The sequence below is a fragment of the Pteropus vampyrus genome, unplaced genomic scaffold (genome assembly GCF_000151845.1).
Source record: "Pteropus vampyrus isolate Shadow unplaced genomic scaffold, Pvam_2.0 Scaffold58, whole genome shotgun sequence".
In the NCBI taxonomy this organism is placed as follows: domain Eukaryota; kingdom Metazoa; phylum Chordata; class Mammalia; order Chiroptera; family Pteropodidae; genus Pteropus; species Pteropus vampyrus.
The window spans coordinates 8,699,521-8,717,893 of record NW_011888839.1 but is presented as its reverse complement, the minus strand read 5'-3'; the positions used below and the strand labels follow the sequence as shown (position 1 = coordinate 8,717,893).

Genomic DNA, 18,373 nt, shown 5'->3' with positions numbered 1-18,373 from the left:
ACATATGAGTGAAATCAAACAGTTCTCAACTTTTTCTGTCTGACTTATTTCACTTAGTGTAATAATCCTAAAATCCATTCATGTCGCAAATGGGACACCTGTTAGAATGGCTGTTATCAACAGGACAAGTAATAACAAGTGTTAGAGAGGTTGTCAGGGAGGAAAAAGGAATTATCACACACTGCTGGTGGGAATGTAAATTGGTGCAGCCACTATGGGAAACAGTATGGAGGTTCCTTGAAAACTTAAGAACAGAATTACTCTATGGCCTAGCAATCCCTCTTCTGGGTATCTACCCCCCAAATTTGAAAACATTTACCTGTAAAGATATATGTACCCCTATGTTCATTGCAGCATTATTCACGGTGGCCAAGCCATAGAAACAACTGAAGTGTCCTTCAATAGATGATTGGATAAAGATGTGGTACATATATTCAATAGAATACTACTCAGCAAAGAAATGATTTCAATTGTTCTGTTGCTATGTCCTTTTAGAAGGCGTACCATTCTAGGAGGGGAACATGCTTATGGTTTTATTCTGAAATAAAATAACTTATTTAACTCAGTATAGCCAAATGTCCTAGAACAGTGTCTAGGACAAGTCCAAAATAGAAGTATCTGAAGAGTTTGAGTATCTTTTTTATCTAATAGCTGGGGCCTGAAAACTGGAAGCATTTTGATGGCACTTTTCTCTCTTTCTGCCCACATCTCATGCACACTTATTATCTTTTTTTACCCCAAAAGAAGAATTATTTTTATTCTTTTTTTCTTCTACCAGAATATCTATAACCTTGGCAAATATTTGCAGAAATTTGCTATTTCTATTATTTTGGTAACAAATATTTTTCATGATTATGACAATATTTCAAATGATTTGATTTGGGGATTTAATGTTCATCAGCTGAAGATAATAAAACATAAAACAACAGGTTGGCTTTGGCTGTCCCGTTTGGGATTAGCCACAAAATGTATATCCAGCATGACCTCAGTCTATTTGGTATCTTTTTGTTTTAACAATTACTTGATTCTGAATTTAATGAAGGTATTTCTCTCTTTGCAAGTGTGTCTTTAGAAGCTGTAGATTTCAGAGACCACATGTCCATGGGCCAGATGTCTCAAGAGGGATCATTAATTGCAATTGCTTGAGTTTGGTGCACACGTGGTTAAAGAGGAAGAAGGTGTTAACGTTTCTCAAATGAGTGCTGTTTCATGTTTGTACACACATGCTCTTTTTTAAAATTCTGCTGGCATATTGTTTACAGTGGGTACTGGCAAACATCACATCTGCTTGCATCTTGCTCAGAATCTCAATAACTCTATCATTCAGCCCTGGTGCTTATTTCTCTTCTAGGCCTTTGTGGAGAGTCGATAATGCCTGCCATCTGCCACAGAGCACATCGCTACCTGCCAGCAGGCAGACTGGGGTGACCTCTGCTTCCCCACCACTGATTAGTATTCACGTGCTAGCTTATTAGGGATGACCCCACCAGGCCTCCCTGTTTCTTTGCCTTTGCAGCGGTTGGCGGCTCACCTGGCAGGCACAGCAGTGAAGGAAGCTAAAGATATAATCAGGGGATGCAGGCAGGCTTTGCAAACCAGATGGCGTCCATAGTCCTATGGCAGGGGACCGGACTGTTAATGCAAACATTGATTTCTAATACTGTAATGTGTTGTTTCATAGAAAGCACCCAAGGAAAGCATCGTCATAGTTTTGAGTTAAACCCACTCGTGTAATGTATTAAAGATATTTCTTAGCAAAATACCTGAAAGAAAGGTTTGACTATTAAAAAAGACATTTAATTGGAAGGAGATTCTTATTATGACATGCTTAAAATGGAGAAGCAAATAAATGCAAGTCTTTCGAATTGTGCAAACCACTTTCTTTCTTTTTTTTTTTTTGAGTGTATCTTTAAAAGAAATTAGATATGAGCTAGTAGATATGCCTTTAGTGAATGGACCAATATTTATACAAAACATTCTTTTCTTCTTTTTTTACAGTTTTGTAAACTAGTGAAATTTATGTATTCAAAATATCATATGATTTTTTTCTGGTCAAAATCCAAGTTTTTCTTGGCAAAAAGGAATCTGGGTTGTTCCTGTATATTTTGTGTTCGTGTTGAAAGGAAATGGTTAGGTTTATGTATTTGTCCATTTACTTAGTTGAGATTTAAAATTAAAGTCATTTTATTTTCATCTAATTTTATTTTATATTTTAAATAGGAGCCTTACTGTGAGAAGTCGAGCATACCTTTCTTTTTATTGAGAGTAACCTAGAACCAATTAGAAGTTTTGCCATTCCCTAAAGTTATTGTGTGAAACTTGGCCTTCTGCCATAACAAATGTGTGCCTAGAAATAACCTTTACCAATTTGGCAGAAAATGTGATTGTAAATATATTAAAGGAGGCTACTAGTGTACATTGATTATATGCCTAGATATATGCCTAGAAATAACCTTTACCAATTTGGCAGAAAATGTGATTGTAAATATATTAAAGGAGGCTACTAGTGTCAGGTATTGTTCTGAATGCTTTATGTGTATTAGCTCATTTAATCTTCATAACACACTTGTCAGGTGGGTATTATCCTCATCTTACAGATGAGGAAACAGGTACAGAGAGGTTAAGTAAATGGCTCAAAGTCATACACCAGTTATAAAACTCAGGCTTTCTAGATCTAGAGCCTATTTCATAATTATTACACCACCGTACACAGTATACCTAGCCATGTACTTTCACTCAAATAATTTGCATGAGTCAGTTCTCTTAATTGGATGAGATAAACATCATGAAAATTTCTATATTCTTGTTTGTTCCCCTTAAATGCAAAAATGCCCTATAAAATGCAACCCAAACCAGAGGAAATGCCTTATGTAAGTTGAAAAATAGATCTGAAATATGTGGGTTCTTCTGCGCTCAGTCTCAGGTAAGAGGCCCTTAGCTATCAAAGTATATAAACATTTAAATAGAATGCGATTGACAGACATTAGAGTCCCCACTACTAACGAGGCGCAGCTGTTTTTTGCCATGGCACTCTCTCCTATTAACAGAATTCACTTGCTTTCTTTTTTCAGAATGAGTGGATAAGCCGCAGCCCCATGCTGCAGAGAAGAGTCTACCATTCTATGGCTGCTGTCCAAAGGAAGCTCTATGTTCTTGGAGGCAATGACCTGGACTACAATAACGATCGGATCCTTGTGCGGCATATAGATTCTTACAACATAGACACTGACCAGTGGACACGTTGTAATTTCAACCTGTTGACTGGCAAGTACCTTTGATTAAGTAAATCCACAAAAGCAGAGATTCAAGAAGTTGCCAAACTTGTTCTGTTAGACATCTTTAATGCCTCTCTACTTATTAAGCATGTGGTGATAGAATGACTGGCTTTTATTAACCAGAAAAGTGCACATTATCTCATAGAATTTGATTTGATCAGGTGGCCGAGCATCTAGTTTCTCAGAGCCTGTGTGACCTTTGTGAATGTTCTCGTGTGGCTAACAGAGGTATGTCAAGTCCATTATGGTCGACATAGCCACATAGAAACATTGATACAAGTTCAAAATGCCCTATAAAATGGAGGAAGCAGGTGCCGAAAGAGTTAATAAGTCTTTAGAGAAGCAACTTATTTTTTACTTCTCACTACTTTTAGTCTTCTTATTTCTTGTGAGTTCAGGGGAACGGTTTTTATTGTTTGTCATTGTCCAATATTGTTTCTGGCTGTATTCTCCTATAGACTGAGCCTTAGAACAGTGCTGTGGAGAGGAGTTTGGTGGCATCTATGGCCACACATATCTATCCCAACATTACCACAGAGCAGCACTGGGTATGGACCATCCTCATCCCAAAAGAAAGAAAGTGAAGCAACGAACAGCTTACCCCTGACGTTCCTTTATGGAGTTAAAAACTATTTCTCCCTTGTCGGCTTGCGTTATTAACATCCACAAGTGACCAGATCCCTCCCAGGCTGCTCTGCTAATAGGAAAATCACAGACTCAAAATGAGGCTGGACTAGTGCCTGAAGACAATATGCTGAGTGGACACTCAATCGTTCACAGCTGCTGCTGGGGAGGCACCATTGAGAGCGTAACCAATGTGAGAGGTTCAGATGCTTTGTATTCAGTTGCTGTTTCTGCAAAAATGATTTTTGAGGCTCACCTACAAGAACTTAACTCTAAGTTTCTGTAGTGGTACCTTAGCTACTCGGTACCTGGATCTGTGCTTTTGTCTGCTATAAGATCCAGCTTATTTATTACCTGAGTCAATCCTGTGTCAGCCCATCAATAAAAAGAGACTATCTCACTCTTTGATGGCCTCCAGGGAAGAATATGCAGTAGTGAGTTATTCTGTCTTCTTTTTTAAATGGGGGAGGAACCTTTCATCATTTTGGCGTGTTAGTATCTAGAGACTATCCAGGCTGGTCCCAGCTCAGGAACTTTAATATAGTCTTAAAACTGTTGTGTATGTAAGGAAAGGCAGGGTAGTAACTTTATCAATCTTTTCTGTCATTTGTCTTCATTTGGAGCACACTAGGGGCATGGGTCTGTTTTATTGGCTTCTTGGGGTTGCAGCTGTTATTTTACATATGTAAGCACTTGCCTTAAAAGCATTGTACTACAAGAGGTGTTTTGCATTTCTAAAATTAACCTTATTTACACCTCTATAAATTTATAACAGTATAAAACTCTTAGTTTTATGTGGTTTATTATTGCTTTATTTAATACTGTATTTACTGACTTTGGCTGGTCAATAAGTGTTATGGCCTGGTTCTGACCCAGCACAGATTCATTCTCTGAGAAACAGTGGTTAATTCTTCCTTCTCAATACTGGGAGGCAGTGATGAGTTGCTGCAAAAATCCTGTGGAGTATACAGGTGTGCTACAGGGAGAAATGGTATTCCTCAGTGGCAAAAGGGTTAATTAAGACATGCAAGGAAATGGATCTATTTTTTCTTTTTATTCAATTTACTTTAGGCCAAAATGAATCTGGAGTTGCTGTCCATAATGAGAGAATATATTTAGTTGGTGGATATTCGATTTGGACAAATGAGCCTCTGGCTTGTATCCAGGTGAGTGGTTGAAGTTCCTTTTGAAGTATGTTCGAGTGGTTCAGTGAGGTTACTTTTTGCAATGCTGCTGCTGAAGGAAGAGAGATTTATATGTAGAAAGAGGCTTGAGTTCCCTTTATGCAGCTAGTTTAGCCACTAAACTTCATCCTGCATCCCCAAAATGATGCCTAATAAATAGAGCCCTATTAAAGATAGAGATGAACTTTGAAAATATATGTCATATATATTGGGAATAGGAAAAGTGAGATACCTTTCCGTTTCTCATAAAACAAAGTCTACATATCTTTAGTAATAGTACTTTTTATACCCCCAAACTTTTACAGATGTCTCCTTTCTATTCCATTTCCTTATTTTCTATTTCCTAATTTGTTCATTTCCATAAATGCTACATACAAAAGTGTTCTTCCTTCCTGACAGCTGTGAGCAGTAGGGGGTTATGATTGGTCTGATGGGGACAGCCTCTGCCCCAAAGAATAGCCCTGGCACATAAGCATGTGAGCAGCCCGGGCTGGGCAAGTTTCCAGCTGGTCCATTCAGAGCAGCAGTAGCTTTTTATGATATACATAATCAAGGTACTAATATTTATTTTTAAAATAATTTTTATCATAGTTTTCCTATTTTACATGTTCTCTGATATAATATTCATGTGTATTAGCCCTGACCTTTTTTCTGATCTCCATAAAAATATATCCTTGTAACTACTCATATTATCTCATCTCTGTGGTAAGATTTTTAACAATTGCTTCAGTATCTTTAATAGTTGCAGGACTATTCAAGCTTTTAATTTCTTCAGTCTCATAAGGTATATATATATATACACACACACACATATATTTTTATTTTTTAAGCTTTCTCATGTTGCCTAAGTTTTCAAAGTTGTTAGCATATCGTATTGTCCTTAGTTATATTCCTCTTTACATTTATTATATTGTTTGTTTTTATCTCGTCTCTTGATTTGTCTTGCCAGATGTCTGGGGACTTTCATGTACTTTCATTATTGGTATAGATCACTATATCTATATCAGCAAGGGTAGCACAGATATGAATACGGTAATCTCCCCCTTCCCCTTATCCATGGTTTCACTTACAGCTGTCTCAGTTACTTACAATAAATGATGGTCAAAAATATTAAGTGGAAAATTCCAGAAATAAACAATTCATAAGTCTAAAATTATACACTGTTCTGAGTAGCATGATGAAATCTTGTACTGTCCTGCTCTGTCCTGGTCCATCCCACCAAGACTCAAATCATCTCTTTGTCCAGGATGTCCATGCTGTATATGGCTAGTGGTCATCTCGGTTATCAGAGCGACTGTTAAGGTATCTCAGTGCTTGTGTTCAAGTAACTTTTATTTTACTTAATAGTGGCCTTCAACTGTAAGAGTAATGATGCTGGCGATTCAGATATTCCAAAGAGAAGACATAAAGTGGATATATATATGTGTGTATATATATATACACATATGAAAAAACATAGTGTATGTGGGGTTCGGTACTATCCACAGTTTCAGGCATCCAAACATAGTGTATGTGGGGTTCGGTACTATTCACAGTTTCAGGCATCCAATGGGAGTTTTGGAATTTATTCGTGTGGATAAGGGGGACTACTATAACAATTAATAAGTTTTCCTAGTGGATAGGGTTTTGGGGTCGAACAGATCATGAGGATATTTTTTTTTTCAGTTTTATTGATATAATTAACATTTAATATTGTATTAGTTTAAAGTGTACAACATGATTTTATATATGTATATATTGCTAAATGATCGCTGCAATATGTTAACATCTATCACATCACAGTTATAAAAGTTTTTTTCTTGTGATAAGAACTTTTAAAATTTACTTTTTAATATATAATATTGTTAATTATAGTCACCATGCTATACTTTATATCCCAGGGACTTACTTACTTTAAACTGGAAGTTTTTATCTTTTGCCCACCTTGACCCATTTCCCTCACTTCCCACCACCCCATCTGTGGCAGTCACCAACAGTCTGTTCTGTTTCTATGAGTTCAAGTTGTTTAGATTCCACATATAAGTGAGATCATACAGCATTTGTCCTTCTCTGTCCAATTTATGTCACTTAGCATAATGCCCTCAGGGTCCATGCATGTTTTTGCAAATGGCAGGATTTCCTTCTTTTTTGTGGCTGAATAATATTTCATTGTACATATGATTATACTATGTTTTTTTAATCCATTCATTCATCAGTGGACCCTTAGGTTGTTTCTATGTCTTGGCTATTTAGATAACGCTACAATGGACATGGGAATGCAGATGTCTCTTCGAGATAGTGATTTTGTTTTCTTTAGTTATACACCCAGAAGTGGGATTGCTGGATCATATGGTAGTTTGATTTTTAAATTTTTGAGGAACCTCAATACTGTTTTAGATAGTGGCTGTACCAGCTTATATTTCCATCAACAATGCACAAAGTTTCCTTTTTCTCCACACCATTGCCAACACTTGTTATCCTGTCTTTTTGATGCCAGCTGTTCTAATAGTTTTCAGATGATATCTCATTGTAGTTTTGGTTTGCATTTCCCTGATTAGTGATATTGAGCACTTTTCATGTACGTGTTGGCCATTTGTATATCTTCTTTGGGAAAATATTCACATCCTTTGCCCATATTTCAACCATATTTTTTTTCTATTGAGTTTTATGAGTTCTTTATATATTTTGGATATTAACCCCTTATCAGATATATCATTTGCAAGTATTTCTCCCATTCTGTAGGTTGTCTTTTCATTCCTGATCTTTAATTCCTTGAGGAAGACAAGCTAGTTTTAAGGTTTCAGAAAAGGGGGGCCTTGCATATAAATTGAGGGAGGTGGCAGAGTGCATAAAGGATAAGGCTTCGTGACGGGCTTCACACTTGTTGGTTGTGATAAACCTTGAAAGATGGACAGGATACTTGGATTGTTTGGGGTGTTTTGCAGTTCACCTCTATGAATTCTTTATATATTTTGGATATTAACCCCTTATCAGATACATGATTTGCAAGTTTTCCTACTTAATAGGTTGCCTTTTCATTTTTTTATGCTTTATTTTGCTGCGCAGAAGCTATTTAGTTTGATAGAGTCCCACTTGTTCATTTTTGCTTTTGTTGCCTTTGCTTTTGGTATCAAATGCAAAAGTCATTGCCAAGAGAAATGTCAAGGAGTTTACTCCTGTTTTCTTCTAGGAGTGTTATGGTTTCAGGTCATATGTTCAAGTCTTTAATCCATTTTGAGTTGGCTTTTGTGTATGGTATAGGGCCTTTTCCCTCTTTTGCATGTGGCTATCCAATTTTCCCAATGCCATTTATTGAAGAGACCATCCTTTCCCCCCATTGTATGTTCTTGACTCCTTTGTCATAAATTAATTGGCTTTTATTTCTGGGCTGTCTATTCTATTCTATTCCATTGATCTATGTGTCTCTTTTTATGCCAATGCCATACCGTCTTTTTTGTTTATTTGTTTGTTTTTACCATAGTTTTGTAATAGTTTGAAATCAGAAAGTGTGATGCCTTCAGCTTTGTTCTGCTTTCTCAAGATTGCTTTGGCTATTTGGCGTTTCATGGATCCAAATTTTAGGACTGCTTTTCCTTTGAAAAATGCCACTGGACTATTGTCTTGTTCTTGATTTTAGAGGAAGTTTTTAGCTTTTCACCATTGAGTATGATGTTAGCTGTGGGCTTGTCATATTTGGCTTTTATTATGTTGAGTTATTTTCCCTCTATACCCTGTTTGTTGAGTTTTTGTCATGAATCTATTTTGAATTTGCCAATGCTTTTTTGCGTCAGTTGAGATGATCATGTGATTTTTATCCTTCATTTTGATAATGTGGTGTATCATATTGGTTGATTTGCATATGCTGACCCATCTTGCATCCCTGGCATAAATCACTCTTGATCATGGTTTATTTTTTAAATGTATCATTGAATTTGGTATGCTAATAATTTGTAGAGAATTTTTGCATCTATAGTCATCAGGAATATTGACCTGTAATTTTCTTTTTTTGTAGTGCCCTTGTCTGGTTTTGGTATCAGAGTAATGGTGGCCTTGTGAAATAAGTTTGAAAATCTTCCCTACTCTTCAAATATTTTTGGAAGAGTTTGAGAATGATTAGTATTCTTTTTTTTAATATTTGGTAGAATTCACCAATGAAGCCATCTGGTCCTAGACTTTTATTTATTTATTTATTTATTTTAGTGAGTTTATTACTAATTCAATCTTTTCTTAGTAATTGGTCTTTTCAGATTTTCTATTTCTTCATGATTCAGTCTTGTTAGGTCATATGTTTCTAGGAATTTACCAGTTACTTTCAGGTTGTCCAGTTTGTACGCATATTGTACAATATGTTCATAGTAGTCTCTTATTATCCTTTGTGTTTATGTAGTAATGTCTCCTCTTTCATTTCTAATTTATTTGAGTACTCTTTTTTTTTTCCTTGGTAAGTCTAGCTACAGGTCTATTTTGTTTCTTTTCAAAAAAGCAGCTTAAAATCATTAACCTTTTCTATTGTCTCTTTAGTCTCTAATTCCTTTGGTTCCATTGTTATTCCCTTCCTTCTACTAACTTTGGGTTTAGTTTGTTCTTTTCTGGTCATGTAAAGTTAGGTTGTTTATTTGAGCTTTCTTTTATTTTAATGTAGGCATTTATCACTATGATCTTCCCTCTTAGAACATCTTTTGCTGCATCCCATGATTTTGGTATATTATAATTCCATTTTCATTTGTCTCACAATATTTTTTAATTTCTTTTGATTTCTTCTTTTATAGCATGTTGTTGGATCTTGTTTTCTTGTAATTAATTTCTAGTTTCCTACCATTGTGGTTGTAAAAGATGCTTAATATCATTTCAGATTTCTAAAATTTATTGACTTGTTTTATGGCCTAACATATGATCTGTCCTGGACAATGTTCCAAAACATATTTTTCTTAGGCATACCTTAATATTTACAAAAATCTATCATGTACTTGTGTTAAGAATACTTTAATAAATTTAAAAAATTAAGTATGATGTAAACTATGATCTCTAACTACAATGCAATTAAGTTTGAACTTAAAAAGTTAAATAAGTTCATATATATTTAGAAATAATTAACCTATGGGTTAAAGAAGTCATAATGGAAGTTTAAAAAAATACCCAAAACTGAGTGATAATGAAAATACATAGCAAAGCTTGTAGAATAGATAGAGCTTAATACATTAGAAAATAAACCAAAAAATAAACTCAAAGTAGTAGGAGATAATAAAAATGAAGGTAATAAACTAGGAAACAATGATACAGTAGAAAAAATTATCAAAGCTACAAATGAGTTCTTTGAAAAACATGAAGGTCTTTAAGGGAGTCTTCAGTTAATTGAAGGTTGCTTTGTACTAGAGCTTGGTTATATCTTTTGGATAACAACAAAGAAGTAAACTGTTTTCTCACAAGGAGGGCTTCTAGTCTCTCATCCATGCATGTATTTGTCAGTCTTTTTTTTTTTTTTTCAGTTTTATTTATGGGTATATTTCTACTAATTTTAATGTTAAATTAGCTCAAGGAGTAGAAATATCATATATACTAACTCCTCATTACTGTGCTCTTCCTCAAAAGATGGAATACATGTGTGTACTATAAACCACTAAGAATATTCTAGAGCAGTCTCAGAAGTAAGGTGATTTTAAAGAGGTGACTCAAAAATGTTTTAATCAGTGCCTGTATTAGTAGAGTAAATTTTACCTGAGATCTGATATTCTAATATATTTGCTTTTCAAAACAGTAAGCTTTCTGGGTAGTTCTGTGTTCCATTAGCCATTTTAATATAGAAAATCAGTCATTTTGCAAATGCTGTGTTTATTCTCTTGGCTGGCACACTTGTCCTACCAAACATAGATAAATTTGATGAAGGCTTTTGAGAGCCTTTACTGATATCTCTCATTTTAGTTATTGAAAACTGGTTACAGTTTACATAATCATCCATTCTGAACTATGATTGCACAATCTCAAATACGTATTTAATGGGTGCCTATGGAACTATTTATTTTGGTTCACTAACAGTAATATATTGATAGTTGGAGAAACTAGCAACATGTTCAAAAGCAAACCACTTCTTTACTACTTGCTGGAACAATATCCAAGAGAGAAGCAAGATAATGGGAAACTGGAATAGTGTTTATAAGAAAATTTTTATTAGACAGTAGAAATTCCTAAGTACAAATTAACAGGTTGAAAAGTACAGGAAAGAGTAGTGGAGAAAATAGTATACATCTAAAAAATATCAAAGTTTACATTTTTCTTAAGCCACAAATCTATATAATCCTTAGATTCTAAGGCCATGGCTAAGATTAATGAAGGTCATACTTAAATAATTTAGATTGGTCTGTTAATATTCAAAAGGACTGGAGTCATTTTTTTTCTCTTGAAAATACCAATCAATAAGCTGTCTCATTGGATTGTCCATCATGGGCTTTAATTAAAACTTATTTAACTGTCCTTTGTAGGATTCAGCCACACCGGGATGAAGCATGTCAGATATTGAGAAAGCATACTATTTTATTTTCTTCTACTACTTAACTTAGCATAGACTACTTGATTCATTACAAGGGCAACCCAAACAAAAGTAAAGTGTGCTCTTAATAGTTGTTTAAAGATTGAGATTTGGACTTGTTAGTAATAAAGACTCATGGAAAACATTAGATTCCTAGGAAAATGAGGTGCTCTCGTTTATTCAGTGGCTGTGTAAGCAAATATCTGGCACAAAGGTTGACTAATCTGGTGTGCCATGGATGATGAGCAGCGCATAGGGAGCAGCTGCATAAGTCTACAAGTGATTAGTCTGTTTCCAGATCACCTCCACTGCTTTTCATTTATGATTACTTTCCTTTGGCTAGAGGATATGCTGTCAAGCTGGCACCTCCTTCTCCCCAACGCCTTCTTTCTGCCAATTTACAGAGGAGTGTTTTGGAGAAAATCTGCCAACACTTCCTTTTCCCTTCTCACAGATTAAATAAATTTCATCTGCTTAACATATGCAGTTTCCGTTTTCCCATGGAACCAGAAAAAACTATTTGAATGATGACCTCAACTGTTATTTTGTCTTCTAAAAATATATTCAGTTGGGGTACAGGGTGTTAGGAATGGCACGAAATCCTTCTCTTTCTTGGGTTGCAACCTTGAGCTCAGTATTGGCTCTATCACTTACAGTGTGACTTTGAGCAAGTTAATGGACTTTCTCTTGACCTCAATTTTCTTCTCTATAAATTGAATACAATACTTAACCTTATATTGTTGAGGTAAATATGGAAAGATTTCTACTTTCTGCATTTAATGAAATTCTAATCAAAATCCCATTGAGATTTTCCTTTTTCTTACACGGTGGGGAAATGATACTTCTCAAAATCTCTAGGAAAGTTAACCAAGATGTTATTTTAAAATGAATGGGGGAAACTTGCCCTCTCCAATCAAAATAACTGTAAATATGGTACTCTGGGAAGATACGTTAGTCATGAGAAAAAAGGAAAAGTTTGTATGTAGCCTATAATAGAGATATTTTAAATAGTAGTGACAGGATATATCGTTCAGTAAATAGAATGGGACACCTAGCTGTCCAATTGAGAAAAAAATAGCTACAAGTTTAATCTTTCTTTTGTTCTAGGCCTTAGTGATTTCCTCCTTTTTGAGCTTGGATCCCCAAATCTCAAGGGCCCCTCTTATCTACAATAATGTACTGTTACAGGTAAAGGCTAAAGAATTATTCACCTAAATGATAGATGAAGGCATGAGAGTAGACAACAATGTCATTAAAGAAGAGTACCAACAGGTCTGTGCTTGAAATATTGGGGCACACTTACATTTAGGATGGAGATGAAGGAAAAGGGACCACAGGTGAAAACCTATTAATAGGACGATGCCATTGATAAACTTTATTTTTTTTAAAACTATGGAATCCAAGGAAGAAAAGGGTTTACTTACTTTTTATTTTATTAAAATTTTACTAATATAGTCAGCATACAATATCATGTTAGTTTCAGGTGTACAACACAATGATTTGACATTTCAATGCCTTATGATGTGATCACTATGGTAAGTCTAGTAACCATCTGTCACTGTGCAGTTATTATATTGACTATATACTTTATCATTGCTGTACACTTTATCACTGTGGCTTATTTATTTTAAACTGGAAGTTTGTAACTATTAATCACCTTTACCTTTTTTACCCACTCCCATTCTCTCTCCTCTGGCAATTATCAGTTTGTTCTTTGTATCTATGGGGTCTATTACTAATCTGTTTACTTAAGATTCTAAGTATAAGTAAAATCATATGGTATTTGTTTTTCCCTGTCTGACTTATTTCATTTAACATATCTTCTAGGTCCATCCATGTTGTCATACATGGTGAGATTTCGTTTTTTTTATGGCTGGGAAATATTTGATTTTATATATATATATATATATAAAATATACATACACACACATACATATATGACATCTTCCATCTTCTTCATCTATCAATGGACATCTAGGTTGCTTCCATCATTCTGGCTATTAGTTAAAAATGCTGCAATGAAGATACCAGTGCATATATTTTTTCTAGTGTTTTCATTTTCCTCAGATAACTAAACCCAGAATTGGAATTGCTGGGTCGTATGGCAGTTAAATTTTTAATTTTTTGAGAAATCTCCATACTGTTTTCCATAGTGGCTGCACCAATTTACAAGCCCACCAATGGTGCACTAAGGTTCTATTTTATCCACATCCATGCCAATGCTCATTTGTTGAATTTTTGACCACAGCTATTGTTGACAGGTGTGAGGTGGTATCTCATTGTGGTTTTGATTTGCATTCCCTGGTGATTAGTGATGTTTTTTACATATCTGTTGGCCATCTGTATGTCCTCTTTGGAGAAAGGTCTATTCAAGTCCTCTGCCCATTTTTTAATTTGATTTTTTATATTGAGTTTTATGAGTTAATTACATATTTTGGATATTAACCCCTTATAAGATATATCATTTTCAAATATCTTCTCCCATTTAGCAGGCTGCCTTTTTATTTTGTTGATTCTTTCTTTTGACATGCAGACATTTTTAGTTTGATATATCCCTATTTATTCTTCTCTCGTTTCCCTTGCCTGAGAAGATATACCCAAAAAGTATTGTTAAGACCAGTGTCAAAGAGTTTACTGCCTGTTTTCTTGTAGGAGTTTTATGGATTTAGGTCTGATTTTAAATCCATTTTGACTTTGTTTTTATATATGGTATAAGAAAGCGCTTTCATTTTTTTTGCATGTTTCTGTCCAGTTTTCCCAGCACTACGTATTAAAGAGACTGTCATTTTCCCCTATTGGAGACTGTCTTCTTTGTTGTAAATTAGTTGTTCGTATAAGCAAGATTTTGTTTCTGGGCTCTCTATTCTGTTCCATTGATCTATGTGTGGTTTTATGCCTGTACCATACTCTTTTGATTATTATAGCTTTGTAGTATAGTTTGAAAACAGGGAGTGTGATACCTCCACTGTTCTTTTCTCAAGATTGCTTTGGCTATTAAGGGTCTTTCGCGGTTCCATGTAAGTTTTAGTATTATTTCATCTAGTTCTGAGAATGCTACTGGTATTTTGATAGGGACCGTTTGAATGTGTAGACTGCTTTGAATAGTATGGACATTTTAATGATATTAATCATTCCAATCCATGAGCACAGTACATCCTTCCATTTTCTTGTATCTGCTTTAGTTTCTTTCTTTAGTGTCTTGTAGTTGTCAGAGTACAGGTCTTTCACCTCCTCAGTTAAATTTATTCCTAGGTATTTTACTTTTTGATGCAATTTTAAATGGAATTTTCTTAATTTCTTCTAATCAATATCAGTTTATAGAAACTCAACAGATTTCTTTATATTAATTTTCTATCTTGTAACTTTACTGAGTTGATTCATTATAATAGTATTTGGGTAGAGTCTAGGGTTTTCTATACATAGCATTATGTTATCTGCGAATAATGACAGTTTTACTTCAATTTGGATGCCTTTTATTTCTTTTTGTCTAATTGCTCTGGCTAGGACTTCCAATACTACGTTGAATAAATGTGGTAAGAGTGGGCATCACTGTCTTGTTCCTGATAGAGGAAAAGCTTTTAGCTTTCCACCATTGCATATGATATTAGCTGTGGTTTGTCATATATGGCCTTTATTATATTTAGGTATGTTCCCTCTATAACTAATTTTTTTGAGAATTTATCAAAAGTGGATATTGAATTTGTCAAATACTTTTCTGCATCTATTCAGGTGATCATATCATTTTTTCTCTTGGATTTGTTGATGTATCCCATTGACTGATTTGCAGATATTGAACCACCATTGCATCCCTGGAATAAATCCCATTTGATCATGGTATATAATCCTTTTAATGTATTGTTGAATCTATCTTTAATTTTGTTAATTTTTGCATTTATGTTCATCAGGGATAAAGGCTTATATTTTCTCTTTTTGTAATGTCTGTCTGGTTTTGGTATGAGAGTAATGTTGGCTTCTTAGAATGAGTTCGGAAGTATTGCTTCCTCTTCAGTTTTTATAAATGGTTTGAGAAGGGGAGGTATAATTTAAATGTTTGGTAGAATTCACCTTTGAAGCTGTCTGGCCTTGGACTTTTGTTTGTTGGGAGTTTTTTGATTACTGTTTCAATTTTATTGCTAGTAATCAGTCCATTCAGATTTTGTATCTTCATGGTTTTCTTCTTGGCAGATTGTATGCTTCTAAAAATTTATCCATTTCTCCTATGTTGTCCAATTTGTTGACATATTATTGTCTATAGAATTCTTTAGTGGTTCTTTGTATTTCTGTAGTGTTAGTTGTAAATTCTTTAATTTCTTATATGAGCTTTTTTTAGTGATGGGTTTGACTAAAGGTTTGTCAATTTTGTTTATCTTCAAAGAACCAGCTTTTAGTTTCATTGATCTTTCTGATGGTTTTATTGGTCTCTATTTTATTTCCATTCTGATCTTTACTTCCATTTACTTTGGGCTTTGTTTCTTTTTTCTTTAGGTATAAAGTTAGATGGTTTATTTGAGATTTTTCATGTTTATTGAGGTAGGCCTGGATAGCCATAAACTTCCCTCTTAAAACGGATTTTACTACATCCCATAGATTTGCAAAGTTGTGTTTTCATTTTCATTTGTGTCAAGGTAGTTTTCCTGTTTGTTTTCTTGTATGATCCATTTGTTATTCAGTAGCATGTTGAGTCTCCACATGTTTGTGTCTTTTTCAGTTTTCTTCTTGCAGTTGGTTTCTAGTTTCATACTGTCATGGTCAGAAAAGATTCTTTATGATTTCAATCTTCTTGAATTTACTGAGACTTGTTTTGTGGCCTAATGTGTGACCTATTCTGGAGAACGTTCAAAGAGCTTTTGAAAAAAATGTATTCTGCAGGTTTTATGTGAAATGTTCTGTAAATATCTAGTCTAATGTGACATTTAAGGCTATTTTCTTACTGATTTTTGTCTGGATCCACTGAGGTCAGAGGGGTAAAGTCCCCTATTCTTATTCTATTTCTGCCAATTTCTCCCATTATGTCTATTAATATTTGTTTATATTTAGGTGCTCCTATGTTGAGTGTAGCTATTTATTTACAATTGCTATAGCCTATTCTTGGACCGACTAATTTATCATTATGTATTGTCCTTGTCTCTTTTTAAGTCTCTTTTAAAGTCTAATTTGTATGATGAGTATTGCTACACCAGCTTTGTTGTTTCTATTTGCATGCAATGTCTTTTCCATCTCTTTCTTTCAGTCTGTCTCCATCTGAAGTTCAGTCTCTTATAGGCAGCATATAAATAGGTAGTTTTTAAATTCATTCAGCCACCCTCCATCCTTTGCTTGGAACATTTAGTCCATTTAAATTGAAAGTAATTATTGATAGGTATGTATTTATTGCTATTTTAACTGTTTTGTTTTTGTAGTTCTGTTACTTCTTTTAATTTCTTGTGGTATTCTTTAGTGTTTTATTTGGGTTCCTTTTTATTTTTTGTGTATCTTTTGTATGTTTTTGGTTTGTGGTTACCATGAGGTTTATTTATGTCATTCTATGTGTATAGCACTGTATTTTAAGCTAACAGATATTTAAGTTTGAATATATTCTAAAAGCACTATATCCTCCTCCCACACAAGCTTTGTTTTTGATGTCCTGTTTTATATTTTTGTCTTCTGTATCTTCTATTGCTTTTATAATTGAGCTTGCTATTTTCTTTTGACCTTCATAGTAGCTTTTTAAATGGCTAATTTGCTGTGTTTAATAGTTTGTTTTTACCTTTGAGATTTTTTTTCTTTCAAAGACTTATTTCCGGTGACCACCTTTTCTGTTTAAAAACCATTTAACATTTCTTGTAAAGCAGGTTTAATGGTGATGAACTCTAGTTTTTGCTTGTTCAGGAAACTATCTCACCTTTCATGATAACTAGAGTATTCTAGTTTGTAGGTTCCTTTATTTCAGCATTTTAAAGGTGTCCTGCCACACTCCCTTCTGAGTTGCTGGTGATAAATCAACTGATAACTTTTGGGTGTTTTCTTGTATGTGACTACTTGTTTTCCTCTTGCTATCTTCACATCTCATTTTAAGTTTTACCATTTTAATAACAGTATGTATTGGCATGTGTCTCTTTGGGTTCATCTTGCTTGGAACTTTGCTTCCTCGATCTGGATATGTTATATTCCCAAAGTTAGCAAAGTTTTCAGCTAGTATTTCTTCAAATATGCTTTCTACTCCTTTCTCTATTCTCCTTCTGGGATCCCTATAATCTGAAAGTTTGTATGTGTATGACATTGTCCCACAAGTCCCTTAAACTATTCTTGCTTTTTAAAAATTCTCTTTGAATTTGCTGTTCTAATTTGGTGCTTCCTACTAATCTCTTTCAGGTCATTAATCCATTTTTCTATATTATCTAATCTATCAACTGCTAATGTATTTTTCATCTCAGTTATTATGTTCTTCAGCTCTCATTGGTTCTTTATTGTATTTGCTAACTCTTTGAAGTTCTCCCTTAGTTCTTATCTTCTACTCTCGTCTGGTGAGCATTCAAATGACTTTCTTTGAATTCTTTATCAGGCAAACTACTTATCTCCATTTCATTAGTTGTTTTTTTTTTCTTTTTTTTTTTTTTTTGAGGGGAGGTGGATTCTTGTTCCTTCATTTGGGACATATTCTTTTGTCTTCTCATTGTGTCTGACTTTGTTTATATGAATTAGACAAAATAGCTATTCCTCCAAATCTTGAAAAAGTGGCCCTGGTTAGAAGTGACCTGTTGACTGGGAGTACCAGGTGGTTTTGGCAGGGAGATTGGAGTCAGGGTAAG

General features: G+C 34.3%; 1 protein-coding gene across 3 annotated transcripts in view; it reads left to right on the top strand.

The window, feature by feature from the left end:
• The window catches only part of KLHL32 (kelch like family member 32), a 175,320-nt gene that overhangs the window by 154,142 nt on the left and 2,805 nt on the right, over window positions 1-18,373 (top strand). For all 3 annotated transcript variants that reach the window (XM_011360747.2, XM_023530954.1, XM_023530955.1), the window contains 2 exons: window positions 3,072-3,264; window positions 4,971-5,065. In XM_011360747.2, the coding sequence (XP_011359049.1) occupies window positions 3,072-3,264; window positions 4,971-5,065 (288 nt within the window). The remainder of the gene's footprint in view (window positions 1-3,071; window positions 3,265-4,970; window positions 5,066-18,373) is intronic.